Raw genomic sequence first — 13911 nt, 5'->3', positions numbered from 1 at the left:
GTCATAGTATAGCATGTCGAAAAAAAGTCATAGTATAACATGTCATATTATTGCATGTCGAAAAAAAGTCATAGTATAGCATGTCGAAAAAAAGTCAAAATATAGCATGTCGGAAAAAAGTCATATTATAGCATGTCGAAGAAAAGTGATATTGTAGTATGTCCAAAAAAGTCATAGTATAGCATGTCGAAGAAAAGTGATATTGTAGTATGTCCAAAAATGACTTTTACATGCCCAAAAATACACACGTTCCCCTTTTTCATAACCCAAACAATTACCTCAATATTTATCAAACTAACCGTTGTGACTGGCAGCCGATATTCATTTTTAAGGTCTCATTCCAACCTTGGTAATGAAGTCATTTTTCTTTTTCCCCAGAGTGTCAACGTTTAATAGAGGTTAAGATTAGATGATCCTTCATTCCCCGGCAGGGACAATCGCAGTTTTAAAGCAGCAATAACAAGAAGCATCAGTTAATAAAAAAAAACAAGCTAGGCCTATAATTAAACAGTAAAAAAGCTTTATATCTATGAAATGCTAAATTAAAATGATTGCACATAAGAAACGTATTGGTTCAATTGGTATTGAACAGTTTCATTGATGTAGGCTGTACCTGCGGGGAATGAATGGGTGTGAATGGTTAAGAGTCCTGATGGGCACCTTGTATGGTAACCGCTGCTGTCAGTGTATGAATGTGTGAATGATGACTGTATGTATTGTTAAAGCGCTTTGAGTGGCCGGAAGCCGTAGTTATAGCATGTTGAATAAAGTTGCAAAACAAATCATAGTATATTGTCGAGAAAAGTGGCAAAAAAACCCCATATAAAAGTATTAAAAAATTCATATTGTGCGTCATAAAAAAGTCATTGTAAAATAGTAAATTGTCATAGCATGTCGAAAAAGAGTTGATAGTATAGTATGTCATAGTTATGCTGTAACATTTTCTATAAATCTAACTTTTTCTTTGGTTTGGTAAAGTGAGTGTCTTACATTTTGCTTTTGTTAGCCAGTCAGACTTGTCTTCTCCACAAACTGCTAAAGTCACTGCTTAATTGGTCTGCAGCGGCAATAGAAAATACTAAAAATAAATAGTAACCACATAGTGTGACTAAACTGAACTAAGAATAACACAAAAATCCACTTTGTTAAGTTGTTTTTATTATTATTTTCTTCTGTACACGTTTATCTGTTCCACATGTTTAACTGGTCAGCAGCTCTGTACAACAGGAAGTCCAACATTACTGATGAGGAAATGTGTTCATTAAACTGGTGGCGTTTAGTAGAAGGCAGGTCAGGAGGTGAGGCATGGATTGATTGAACACACACACCCCTCCAAACAAGTTACAACAAGATGGCTGACTGGCCCCTGAGACAGAGAAGTCGAGACCAGGTCAGCTAAAACACAATTCAAATATTTTTCACATTTAAAAAAAGAACGCAAGGAAAAATAAACTCAAAACCCTCCTTAAAAGGCCCATCTGGAGTTTATTTACAGTCATTTAAAATGAAGCCCACAGCTCTGCTCATACTTCATACAGGGCTGCTGTACAAGAGAGCAAGACGCTGCCACTTCGTCTGAAATCTTTGCGCTGACTCTGATCAGGGACAACACTGAAGTTTTAAAAGAAACTAAACGGGAAATGTAATAGTGTGGCTGGACTTTAAACTTAATTTATCATTTAAAATGAGCTTAATAAATCAAGTCAGTTTGTGAAATGCTAAAACTTAATATTTACTTCATGTCTTTTACATAAGGCCGTATGTAAGGCATCTCAGGGCTGCAACTCCTTTATTTCCCCTTTGAAAAATGTCACTGAGACAATTTAATTTCAAGCTTATTCGTTTTTCTCAAATTATCAGAAGTTATTTTGTCTACTTATTCATTGAATTGAATGTTATCAGTCATTGTTATTGGGATGAGCTATTCCTATCAAACATGTGGGCTGCAAAACTGAGGGGAAAATTTCACGGGTGGAAAATAGTTTCGGGGCTGCTATTTAGAGCTACCGGTTGCCTTTTGGCACGCTTAACATGTCGTGATTGTTTGCACTTGGCTCAGACCGACGTCATCTTCACCTTGCAAGGTGCAAATCAGCTGAAATCTGAGTCACTAAGTTCTAACAAAGACGGAATAAAAACAAAAAAAAGAAATGAAATATCAGAGCAGCTTGGTCAGAATGAAATGGCCCGTCCCTCACTGGTGTCCACACATCTCTTTGATTCCTCCACGGATATGAAGCGGCTCTCTTGTGCCGCTGCCTGAGGTGGCTCAACCATTCATAGTACGTCTTCAAGGCAATCTTTTTCATTCTCAACAAAAACAAACAGTTAAGGCCATTTCCCTTTCCGGTCCACACAGCTTCAAGGGATTTCAGAGACCTCAGCACTGCACTTGACCTGAAAGCAACTTACAAGTCATGTGTGGTCCCATGTAGTGTGCAGTCTCATTAATCATAAATAATAAACAGAAAACATGGTCATCACAGTAAAAACAGTTAAAGTACAGTACGCAATTAGAGGAGTTTGCTTATCTTCTTGCCGCCATGAGGTTTGTCAAACATGTTAGTGTGTCACTATAAATGGTTAATACAATTACAAATGTGATAGCATATTTAGGGACAACATCTCCATCATCCTATTCTTCATCTTTAACAATGAAGCTGCAGATCTCTGCTTGTATAAATATCTCGGTGAAGCCTGTGCCCAGCCCGCTGAATGGCTTGCTGAGATCCAGTGAGTAAGGGTCACTTGTCCCGTTTGCTTATGGAGTGTAAACCCAACAGTATGAAGATGACCTAAAAATAAACACGCAAGGAAAAACAAATGGAATAGGCCCCAGGAAAACACACGTAGGAATGGATCCCTACATAAATGCCTTCCTGATGTAGAGCGTATTTGTCTTCTTCAATGCAATACTACAAGCCAGCAGTTCCTCCGCTGCACCACTAGGGGGCATCAACAGTTACAGGTAGAGGAAAGGGGCCAGAAGGCAGTAGGTTCTTGTAAACAACAAAAAAACAGGGAAACGTGGATCCATGTGAGACAATAAAAACACAAAACAAAAAGACGCTCCAGCTGTAAGTGTTAATGGCTGGAACACGTGAAGCAGAATGTTATGATATGAATGTTTAACGGCAATTGACCTTTGTCCCAAAAAATATTACTTTGTGTTGGTAACAGTCACGTCTCACACCGAAGGAGATGTAACAGAGCTTCACAGACGGCGAGTGCATCATCCAGAGAAAGCTCGGCTGGGTTTGTAAACAAAGAACTCGCTGTGTGCAGTTTAGGGAAATCAACGGACGCGATTCCTTAATCTTTATTCAAACTTGGGTAGTTTGAGCTGCCACGTGCAGCTTTGAGCGGAGGAAAAGTGTGACTCACGCGGGTTTGTACACATGATGGTGTCAGCGTCTGGTCTCTTGTGGTCCTTAAGCTGAGCGGAAACGAGCAGCAGCCACCCGTGGAAGTTCTTTAAGATGTAATTGGGAATGTCTTACTGGGGAATTTGAGATGAACTGATTCCCATAAATTAATTAAAGGTGCTCAATTCGGAGATCAGAGCACATCCAGTGCCTCCACACGTCTGTCAACATGAAGCTGGCTGAGCCTGAGGCGAGCAGCTAGCGGGACTAACGGCTTTAGTAAGCCGGCGGGGGCACAACAGAGAGACTGGCGCTAAAACTAAAACTAGCACAGCTAGGTAGAGCGACTACAACACACAGAGAGAGAGAGAGTTACTTCATTCTCTGTTCAGGTAGCCATTAACTATTTACAGTCTAAATTTATGCTTCATTAATGATCTGCATTTTGAATTTCGTACCTTTGAGGCTCAGAAAGCAGTGTGCTTTTTTTGTTATTGTCAGGTGTTTGCCGCTTGCTTGTAACAACTCAGCTCTGCCCAAATTTTGGATTTTCTGGTCAATTTCTTAACATTTGTCTGTGGATTCTAGGTCTTGCTGGCAGCAGCTGTCCTCTTGACTTGGTTTGGTGGATGTCCAAGATGGCCTCAGCATGGACTGTGGCCTGTAGCAGCAGCAGTGGATTTGTGGTCTCCCGTTTTGTTTCTTCTTATTGACTTCTGGGTATTTGTCCGCCGTAATCTCTTTTTGCTTCTCTCCGCTCACACTCGTTCCATAATTTCTTCTTTGTTTACAGCAGAAACAATGTGAGGGAGGGAGAGAACGAGCACGGAGAGCCGCGACTTGTTTACACGAGCCTCATTGGTGAGAATGTGACACGCTGCAACATGAAATGTGCCGGACAATCGCTGTTTGTGGAAGCAGCCTCGGGGTGTTGTTTTGCTGCTGTGGATGATGCACAAAGCCGAAAGAGGACACGATATCAAAACGCCACATTAAAACAAACCGGGGGTAGATTACATGAGCGGTGCGCAAAGGTGCAACGTCGGGGACGTTTGTTTCGCTCTGGACCGTGTCCTGTTCTGTGCACTTCCAGAGATGTTGATTAAAAAAAGTTGCATTTTCTCCAGTTAAATTACACCCAATTAATGAACAAATCTGATAGATTTTGCCGTCTGCTGCTTTTGAACACCCCGAAACTTCTTCTTCTCCTGTTAAGACACATCCAGGTCTGTTTCAGAGGGTCGTCTGGCCGCCGCTTCGCCTCGCGTTTCAAGCTCTGGAGACTTTAATTCGGGAGTTCCGAGGTTTGAAACTCCCTCTAGTTCATTTCTAGTCTCCTCTCAGAGAGCGGTTCTAGTCCATTTCAGTCTGGCCCTCTTCGGATCCCACTGTGATTGCGTTTTAGGACTTCTGCTCGGAGGTGGCAGCAGGCGTAGCCTCAGTCTCTGGCTTCACAATCTGGTACGTGATCAAGTATTCTGGGTAGGCCTGTGGACAAAGAGCACATCCAATGTAAATACAACGAAATACGAGGCTTATCTCTCGAGCATTTAGAACATTGCACAGCCTTTTTGAGATTCTTATAGACAAAATGCTGAATCAATTAATAAAAGCGTGTGTGTGTGTACTGACCTGCTCCCCTCTGTAGATGACGTACTCTGCATACGCCAGCCCGTTGACGCTGGGCCGTCCTATCACTGAGTGGTGTCCGGGGGGGGCGTGAGCCATTTTCATCGCACTGAACTGAAGGAAGGACTTACCCAGCGTCACTCTGCAGAACAGCATCGGCCTGAAAAGTAAGCACACGGTAAGCGCACATAAATGTGTTTCATTTGTACATTTTTGCTTCATAATGTAATGTGATGATATGTTACAGTAAGTTTTAATGTCAAGAATTAACACGCAGTGAACAGTGAATCCTATTCTCTTTCTATGCCCACTTTTCCATATTACATAATAATAGCACAGTATTGCAAGAAAATGTGTTTTGCACTAACAGGAAATTATATAAGTGTGTCAAAACTGAGGCTTTGAAATACAACTTTGGAATAATAACTGTCAAGTAAAGAAAGCTGAATGTTTTCCTTTATGCAATGCATTGTGGGATACTAGAGTCCATCAAAAGCACATCTAGAAATCAAGTGGATTCAGAATACAAAGCAGCATCTTTGAGTAAACTGTTATCACTTCAGCAGTTTGAACAAACTACATAATTCTGATAATAATTAGTGTGACACAGGTGCTGACTAGTAGTTCTGTCCTAACACACAATAAGCCAGATGTTGTAAGAAACAGGAAACGGGAAACATGCCACGACGGTAAAGACGTCTCACCTGTGGCACACGTAGCAGGAGCGGTCTTTGTGGGTGGGACATCCTGTGCCTCCACCAATCCCGTACACGTACTGGTTGCTTTTGGAGGAGTTCTCAGCAAAATAGATGCCAGCACCGAACATGCCGCCGATGTAAGCATGTCGCTCGTCGAAGCCCTTATGGATGATGGCATTGATGAAGGGAGAACCTGGCAGGAGAAAGGACACGGTCGCATCAAGTATCCATCGCACAACAACAAGATGCAACACACTCTGTGTTAAACGTTTTAAATGTTACAGCTCCACAGAACGATACGGGCCGAGGAGCTGAGGTCAGCTCAGGACCTTTGCCATCAATTGACATGGGGGAGAAAGAGAGGCATGACATTCAACAGAGGACCCGAAGCCAGAATCGCCAGGATGCTGCGGTTGTACGGAATTGGGTGCGAACACTCGGCTACCTCGACATCTGTGTCAATTTACCGTGAAAGAGCATTCGCTCGTTGTGGTGGTTGTGATTCTCGTCTGCTATTTCCTTCTGTCTGTGTGCGTATCTCTCCCGCAGCTTCTTATTCACCACCTTCTGAATCTGGAGAGTCACAGGAAGGAAAGGAGGGGACGAAGAGGGACTTAAGAATTCAAAGTGTATTTGCAAAAGGCAAACAACAAACAAACTCCTCCTTTGTGATCATAAACAGAGAAAACTGGTCTGTGTGTGTGTGTTGTGAGTACACACCTTAATGATGTTGTACCGGCTGAAGACTCCCCCCGCGTTGCCTCCATCGCGGTGTTCTCTGATCGTGCTCTGTAGCTGTGGAGGAAATGACCAGACATCAAAACTACACGCTTGCGCAAAGCTTTTAAGATTAAAATGGGGAACGTGTGGGATACACACATGCGAATGAAATGCAGATTTCATAACAAAAGGTGTGATTCATACAGCACTCTGGACAGCGTTGGACCACCTAGATAACAATGTAATCTCAGGTTACCGGTTGTATTTTCTGTCATCTGGTGTACGCCTGGCTAAAACTAATGCAGTCTTATACAACAGCCCTGTTCAAGTTTGTAGAAAGTGTTTTAGTGAGCTGTTGATCGGTAAGGTCATTTTGGAGGATGTAGTTTGTGGAACTCAACAGCACCACAGAGTGATATAAACGGGGCGGACAAAGCCAACATAAAAACCTTCGGGTTGGTAGGATTTATTGCAGGTCTCTTCAATTGATTTTAGTTAGGATAAAGGTGGCAATTGAGTGTAGATTACAGAGCCACAACTCAATGCAATCGCAGCAGACACCTAAATAATGCCTGTGGGAAATTTGGTGCGGCTGCAAAAAGTGTGGCAGTGAAAAAGACGACTCGACTCTCAAAGAGAATGTAAAAGTAGAATAGTGCTGCAGCTGGATTTACAAACTGAGAGGAAAGTTGACCACGATGTGGTTGAAGTGATTACTGCCTTTCACAAAATGAGTTATCGTCCCGATGACCGGAATTATTGATGACCTAGAAATGACTGCCGGTAATAGGCAGAGGAATCCAACCTAGTATTGGAAGCTGTCTCGAGGGGGACTCGTGTAAATCATTTTTCAAAAGTTACAGTTTAAATTACCTGTTAGGAACTGACGGTCCATTTATTTTTAATCCATTCGGACTGATATCCGCTGTCTCTTTCATTTACGGGAGAGAAATGGAGCAAAAGCACTGATCGTGCACAGTGTGTGGCGTCTCCTTTGCCAGATGTCCGGAATTACTAATCACGGACGTCATGCAGGTAGTGAAGGGAAAAAAAGCAACCACGATCAACCTAAATCTATGTAGTGTGTGTGTGTGCATACTTCCTCCTCCACAGACTGGAACTCCTTGTCGTCCGGTGCCAGGTCAATTAGCACGGTGCCCTGGCTGGAGCAGTGGAACGTCAGATATGGGTTTGCACCTATAAACACAGGTTTTGAAAGTGAATCAGAGAAAGGATAAATTACACTTTTCTTTTTCTTCAAATGACCAATAACAGCTGTATTCACCTATATAACCTACACGTTGTGCTGAAGCAGGTTTACTAGATAACACAACGTTTTGTTATAAGGAGAACTTGCTTGATTGTGTTGAACACAATTCGTCACATTCATATGTTTTAACATTTCCAGCATTGTCTATTTTAACACTAAATATTAGTTTCAATACAGTAAATCTGATATAGGGTATATATATGCGTGTGTTTCCTGACCTTGCTGGCCTCCCAGCAGCCTCTCGATGCCCTTGATGAGTTTGTGTCTGTGACCGTAAGCGTTGATGCCGATCTCTTTCAGCTCCTCGTGACCCATGTCTGCCAGCACATCCAGCGAAATCTGCCCAGAAACAACAAAGCAGTCATGTCAGTCTTGCTTATCTCTCCATCTTCTGCCACAAGAATGCAAACAAATGAACATTTTATTATCATAATGTCCAATAACTATTCCAGCCAAACCTCTAATTATACCTCTGACAACTAAACACGTTGTTGTTCTCCTGTATTTAACGGTAGAGCTCTGCACACACATAAAAACATAACTGTTTAATCTGATCAGAAAAAAAAAGCCAACAATAAATACAAGAGTTCAATGATTAAGACATATCGCAGAGACAAAGGGTCTGAAAAATATTCAGTGGAAAAAGAGAGACAGAAGCGTAAAGAACGGGTCAATGAATGATGGGATTGATATGCAAATTGATGATGGTGAAGTTTGGGAGTTTTCTCAGGGAGAGCAGAGATGAGATTCATGTTGGAGGCAGAGATAACTCAGCTTTTACCTCCTTTCCTCCGTGTTGCTGTCATCACTGTAATAGGTATAAATCATCGTGGCCTCGATAGTCTGCTGGGTGTTTACAGAGACGTTCATTGTTACTAATTAATACAAGAACCCCGGTTTCATTTGAGAAATCACAGCATAGTTCTGCAGAAGCCTGTACGGGTTTGTTTCACCCAATTTGAAGTAATCACTTAAAACAAATGAAAGTGACACATCCACCCGATTCTCACCACAGGCGGATGCTTCAAGCTGCCAACTTACAATTTCATCACGGCGGTGGAGAAGCGGCGTCTGAGCAATCTGCCACCTGGAACAGTCAACTCAATAACGTCTTTTATTCCCCTCTACTAATGCTGCAGCATTATTGCATTCTCTCTGCATGGGCGGGCTGAAGCCAGACAGTAATGAGCGCCCATCTCCATCTTTTCTGTATAAACCGTTTCATCAAACTTTATGTTGACAACTTTGTGTTCTACTGATCTTCTTCGAAACAGATCAACTGAAATAGGTTTGTGTTCTTGGGTTGACTTTGAACAACATATTGTAAATTCCACAGAATGAGTAAAAAAGTATGGTTTTATAATAAGTATATTGTAATGATGTAAAATCCATTAAACCTATGTGTATATATCTTTGTCATGATTGAGTCCTTGTTTTCTTAAAAATACATTTTCTCCATTAACACTAAGCTGACTCACTCTTCATCTGAATATTAATGATGGCTCGTTTCCCTTAAGGGAAACTAATATTGACTGGAACACACACACACACACACACACACACCCTCTGTATTGCTACCACACTTCTTTCTGTGCTTAGCCTTTTGCCCGCTGTCACCTTTCAATTGCACTTTCTATTTCCGTCTCTCTCCCCGCCTGTTTTCTCCTCTTTCTGTCTCCTTGTCTCTCTATTCTCTTCAAGCCAGCCTCTCTCCCTTCATTTTTCTTCCCCGTTCTCTCACGCCATCCATCTGTGTGCCTCTTCAGTCTCCGCTGTTCTATCGACATCACCCTCTTTCTGTCTCGCTCTGTCAAATTAATTCTCGCACATTAACGTTTAGGAAGTGCGAGACGAACTAGTTTACAGCTCTGTAAGTCTGTATTTGAGCTAAATGCTAACGCTAACATCCTGACAACGACAATACTGACGTGCTGGTGTTAAGCGGGTGTGATATTCACCATGATCGGCTTAGTTTGGCATGTTAGCTAACATTTGCTAACATTGTCGACAAACCCAAATTACAGTTGAGGCTGCTTGGGAATGTTGTTAGCTTTGCTAGCATTTAGCCATAAAACTATTGGACAAATTCAAATGTTGATGGCCGTTGATTAAAAGTGAAGGGATGACCACAGTTATTACAGTTCATCCTGAGGGGAGCAAAGACGTCTGGACCAAGTTTTATGGCAATCCATCTGTTGACATAATTCATTCTGGACCAAAGCGGGCCAACGGAACGGCATTGCCATCCCTAAAGCCATGCCCCTAGAAGACTGACATATACAAATAAACCACTTTAAACCATGACTGAATGAGTATGCAACCCTGAAAGCAATAAACTACAAGCAATTTTTCACACCGTTTGCTGTTCACTTTCACTTGTGTCTCCTTCAAGACACATAAAAAAGTGTGTGTGTGTGTGTGTGTGCGTGTGTACCTGTTCTCGCTGGAAGGTTTCTCGGAGGTGTTCCAGCCCCAGACTTTTTAAGAACTGGTTGATGGTCATGTCCAGCAGAGCTGCAGAGACACAGTGGTGTCAGCAGGCGTGTTACACATGCTAACAGCATGTTTTCATTCATAAGGACCAGCCTCCGATCTGGCATACAACTTACTGAACGTACTCTCTCCTTCCTTCCTGTCGGACCCCGACGCGCCGTCCGCTGGTCCAGTGGCACCCCCCACCGTGATGTCACTGAGAGGCGTGGCCAGGTTGTCTATGCTGCTGGCTGCAGACAGACAGGACGGCGATGGAGAGGGAGAGATGGCCACGCCCCCTGCCGCACCTGTACTCACCACACTTGCGCTCACCTGAGAGCGGAAGAGAGACGATTTAGTTTAAAGGGTCAATATGTCAAATGTTATTGCGCGCATAACATGGCCACCACATGATAAAAAGCCCGTCTGTACCCCTTCATACGCGTGTGGACACTCACCACAGTGGCCTGGGGTTTTAAGCAGCTTGGCAGGGCATCTGGTGGCATGGCGTCAATCAGCAATGCTCTGATGTCATCAGCCTGCAACAGATAAAGAGACAGAGTACATTACCCATATGTCTGTCTACATCTTGTCATTATGTCTATGTTTAATTCTCCACCTAATACAAACAATTCTGCTTCTATTTTTAACTTAATATAAAGTTGTTGTACATGTAAAGTTCAGCGCTGAAGTATTTTATCTTCAGCAGTTGATTCTGTTAAAGTCACCTTGTACATTCCTGCTTGCTTTTTAAAGGGAGACTATGTAACTTTTATTAAACTGTGGTCACTGTGGCTACAAATGAGCATTATGGGATAACGACAAATTATCGTTTAGCTAAAATGCTACGCTATTGTGACAGTAGCACAAGTGGATGTGGGCCCTAAAGAGTAATGTTTGTTATCGAGCAATATCTTAAGAATTGCTAATATTAGCCTCCATAAGCTACCGGTACACACCAGACCGGTAAGGCTGTAGCAGCCAAAACCCTGAGTGTCATGAATTGAGAAACGGTGCGTTTTGGTTCTTATGAATTAAACTTGTCATTTGTAAGCGGAAGAATTAGTTTATTTTCTCTCCAAAGTAGAATTGTCTCACTTCCAGGTCGCGTGTGTGTCCATCTTTTTTGCGCAATGCCTTAAAATAACAGCCAAGAAGTACAACAAAAGGTCTCATCCACATAAAGAGTGGTGGAGGCAGGTCCCTGCTTTGAGAAGTTATCCCAAATCTAGCCTGCGGCTGTAAATAACACCCATTAAATGTATTGTACGTTCTTTTGTTTAATGCACTGTGAAGAAGTAGTTGGATTGACAAGGTTTTTCTTGGGAGAGCCTCAACAGTGCCAGTGTTGGGGCTCAGCTTGCAGGTCTATAAATGACTTCGCTGCAAAGTATTCACTGCATCTACAGTGTTAAATAACATTGCTTATTCTTCATTGACAAGTACACAGCATACGTTTTCTGTGTCCTCTAATCTGTAGCAGATTTGTGGGCTCATGTTTGCATCATCACAAGTTGCACTTCACTTCCTTCGAAGGTCAGCTGTAGTGACGTGAACTTCTCTACGGAAGACACACAAACGACGAGGCTCCTAAAACGGAGAAATCAGGACGAATGCTGTGAAACATTTCCAAGAGCACTCGCGTACCGTTGCTAAGTCCAGTGGCGTCTGTACCTCCTGGTTCTTCATGGTGGGGTCGGCTCCATGGGCCAACAGCAGAGCGCAGAGCTGAGTCCGCCCTTTCTGGGCCGCCTCGTGCAGGGGAGTAAACGCCCACTTGTCTGTGGCGTTGACGCACGTGTTGTACTTGATCAACAGGGCGGCTATGTCCACGTGCTAGACGGATGAGGTGGGGACAGACACAGAGGGATGAAGACAGGAGATGAAAGGGGATGGAGGAGGAGAGATTAGAAGAAGAAAGAAAAGGCAGCAGGGAGAAGAGGATGGTGGTGGGATGAGGAGGAAAAGAGACAACAGAAATAAAAGCATTTCACAAGAGCAAATGTGTGAATGAGCGCTATAAACACCGTGGTGGGAAAATAATGTAATATGTGGGATTCTCTGGAACAGAACCTGTGTGAATTATTAACTCCATCATGATTCTTGTTTCCCCGCAGGTCTTTCCTTCCTCTTCTTTTCCCTCATCGTCTGACTCCAACTGCTATCTTAGCGTCAAACACAATGTAGCTTGTTTCTGAGTACCAGTGGGGGATGCTAAAGTGTGTGTGTATCTCTGAAAATGCAGAGCTCATCAAGTTTTCATTCAAACATGTGTTTCATGACTCTTTCCGCAGCAGAATGCTGTCAAGCTGGAAGCAAAATGTGGTTGAGAGAGACAACCAAGGACTCCAGATGAAGGAAAAACTACACACATGCATGCATGTCTTCAGAGAACCTCAGTGTAATAATAAGGTCAATAATAATAATGGTGGAGTAATGGTTCTTACTGTCCCACACATCGAACAGAATGTGACATATCTGCAGGCGTCAACTGAGCTGTGGACAGCAAAGAAACTGCACTTTTTCAGCCCCCATCAGCGATAAGTAGACGTAAGCTAGAGGATTCAGAACATGTGATGTGGATTCAAAGCCTGAAATATGAATTCATGACGTTCACTTGAGACAAACAAGGCAGAATAAGCAGTGTTGGAGTGAACAACAAGACAAATGAAAGGACAGGACGTCAAATTGTAAACACAAATATTTCCATCCTTTTGTAAATTCATCATTTAGTCTAAAAAAGAAAATGTAAAAAGTCAAAAAAATACAGTGATTCATGTTAATTAATTATGATTCCCATCAAGTAAAATCTAATTTGACATTCTGTCTCAGCACTTCTGTTGGATATGAGTAGTGCGTGCGTGTGTGTGTGTGTGTGTGTGTGTGTGTGTGTGTGTGTGTGTGTGTGTGTGTGTGTGTGTGTATGTCTTACCCCGTATGAGGCAGCATTGTGTAACGGTATCAGCCCTCCTTTGTCCTGTGCATTCACATCGGCTCCATGCTCCAACAGATACTCTGCTACCTCCAAGTTGTTGTAGCCAGCTAGAGAGTGGTTGTATGGACAACACAGCAGGGCAGGAAAGACAGATGGGGGTCGGGATATAGAGGCAGATAAAAAGAGAAAATAGAAGAGAAACAAAAACGCAGTCAGGTAATGAGAGAGGAGGAAAGCCAAAGAGACATGTCGGCCTACAGTGTGACAGCGTACAATCATCTTTTCCCTTTTATCAGCGAGCACATTAAGGCAGAGGGTGCGTGGGTGTGTGTCTAAGTGGTCAGATCTATGAAGAAGAAGAAAAAACACCGGCAGACCTTCAAAGTGTTTTTTCAGCAGTGTCTCAACTTTAAAAGTGCCAGTCATGCAGCAAAACATATTCTAATTATTCATTCTTTATCATCTTACAAAAGCTAGCCTCGGTCATGAAACGCATAGAAGAAGACAAAGGACAATCTGCCTCCCCACCAGAGGAGGAGTACACGGAGAAACACTGCAGGAAAAAAGAAGTTTGAGGTTGAAGTTTGACAGGCCAAGGCGTTTACCCCGTCAACCCCGACGACAACGGTTCAATTCCCAATTCAGGATAACAAGTGTTCCACCGGGGAGCGACTTCATCTAACACCGAGGCGCCACACTTTGCCCCAACTTCAAACAAGCTGTCCGGATATTCCTTCGTGGTGCACGGAGGTAATCTTCACGTCAGAGTTTGTGCAGAAAATGTAAAAAGCAGGAAGATAAAATAAAAGAAATCTAAATATT

At 42.7% G+C, this 13911-nt stretch overlaps 1 protein-coding gene across 1 annotated transcript in view; it reads right to left on the bottom strand.

Moving 5' to 3' along the window:
• Positions 1-1183: 1183 nt before the first annotated feature.
• The window catches only part of LOC306792438 (poly [ADP-ribose] polymerase tankyrase-1-like), a 59424-nt gene continuing 46696 nt past the window's right edge, over positions 1184-13911 (bottom strand). Inside the window, exons 18-29 of the mRNA XM_079289555.1 lie at positions 13087-13196; positions 11802-11990; positions 10613-10693; positions 10292-10487; positions 10117-10196; positions 7901-8021; positions 7512-7609; positions 6413-6487; positions 6160-6265; positions 5699-5885; positions 4998-5154; positions 1184-4853 (exon numbers count right to left, since the gene is read on the bottom strand). Of these exons, the coding sequence (XP_079145681.1) occupies positions 4767-4853; positions 4998-5154; positions 5699-5885; positions 6160-6265; positions 6413-6487; positions 7512-7609; positions 7901-8021; positions 10117-10196; positions 10292-10487; positions 10613-10693; positions 11802-11990; positions 13087-13196 (1487 nt within the window). The 3' untranslated portion in view covers positions 1184-4766. The remainder of the gene's footprint in view (positions 4854-4997; positions 5155-5698; positions 5886-6159; positions 6266-6412; positions 6488-7511; positions 7610-7900; positions 8022-10116; positions 10197-10291; positions 10488-10612; positions 10694-11801; positions 11991-13086; positions 13197-13911) is intronic.

The sequence above is a fragment of the Melanostigma gelatinosum genome, assembly GCF_949748355.1.
Source record: "Melanostigma gelatinosum genome assembly, chromosome: 18".
Classification (NCBI taxonomy): Eukaryota; Metazoa; Chordata; class Actinopteri; order Perciformes; family Zoarcidae; genus Melanostigma; species Melanostigma gelatinosum.
The sequence above is the reverse complement of the archived record's forward strand: the minus strand, read 5'-3'. Positions and strand labels throughout refer to the sequence as shown.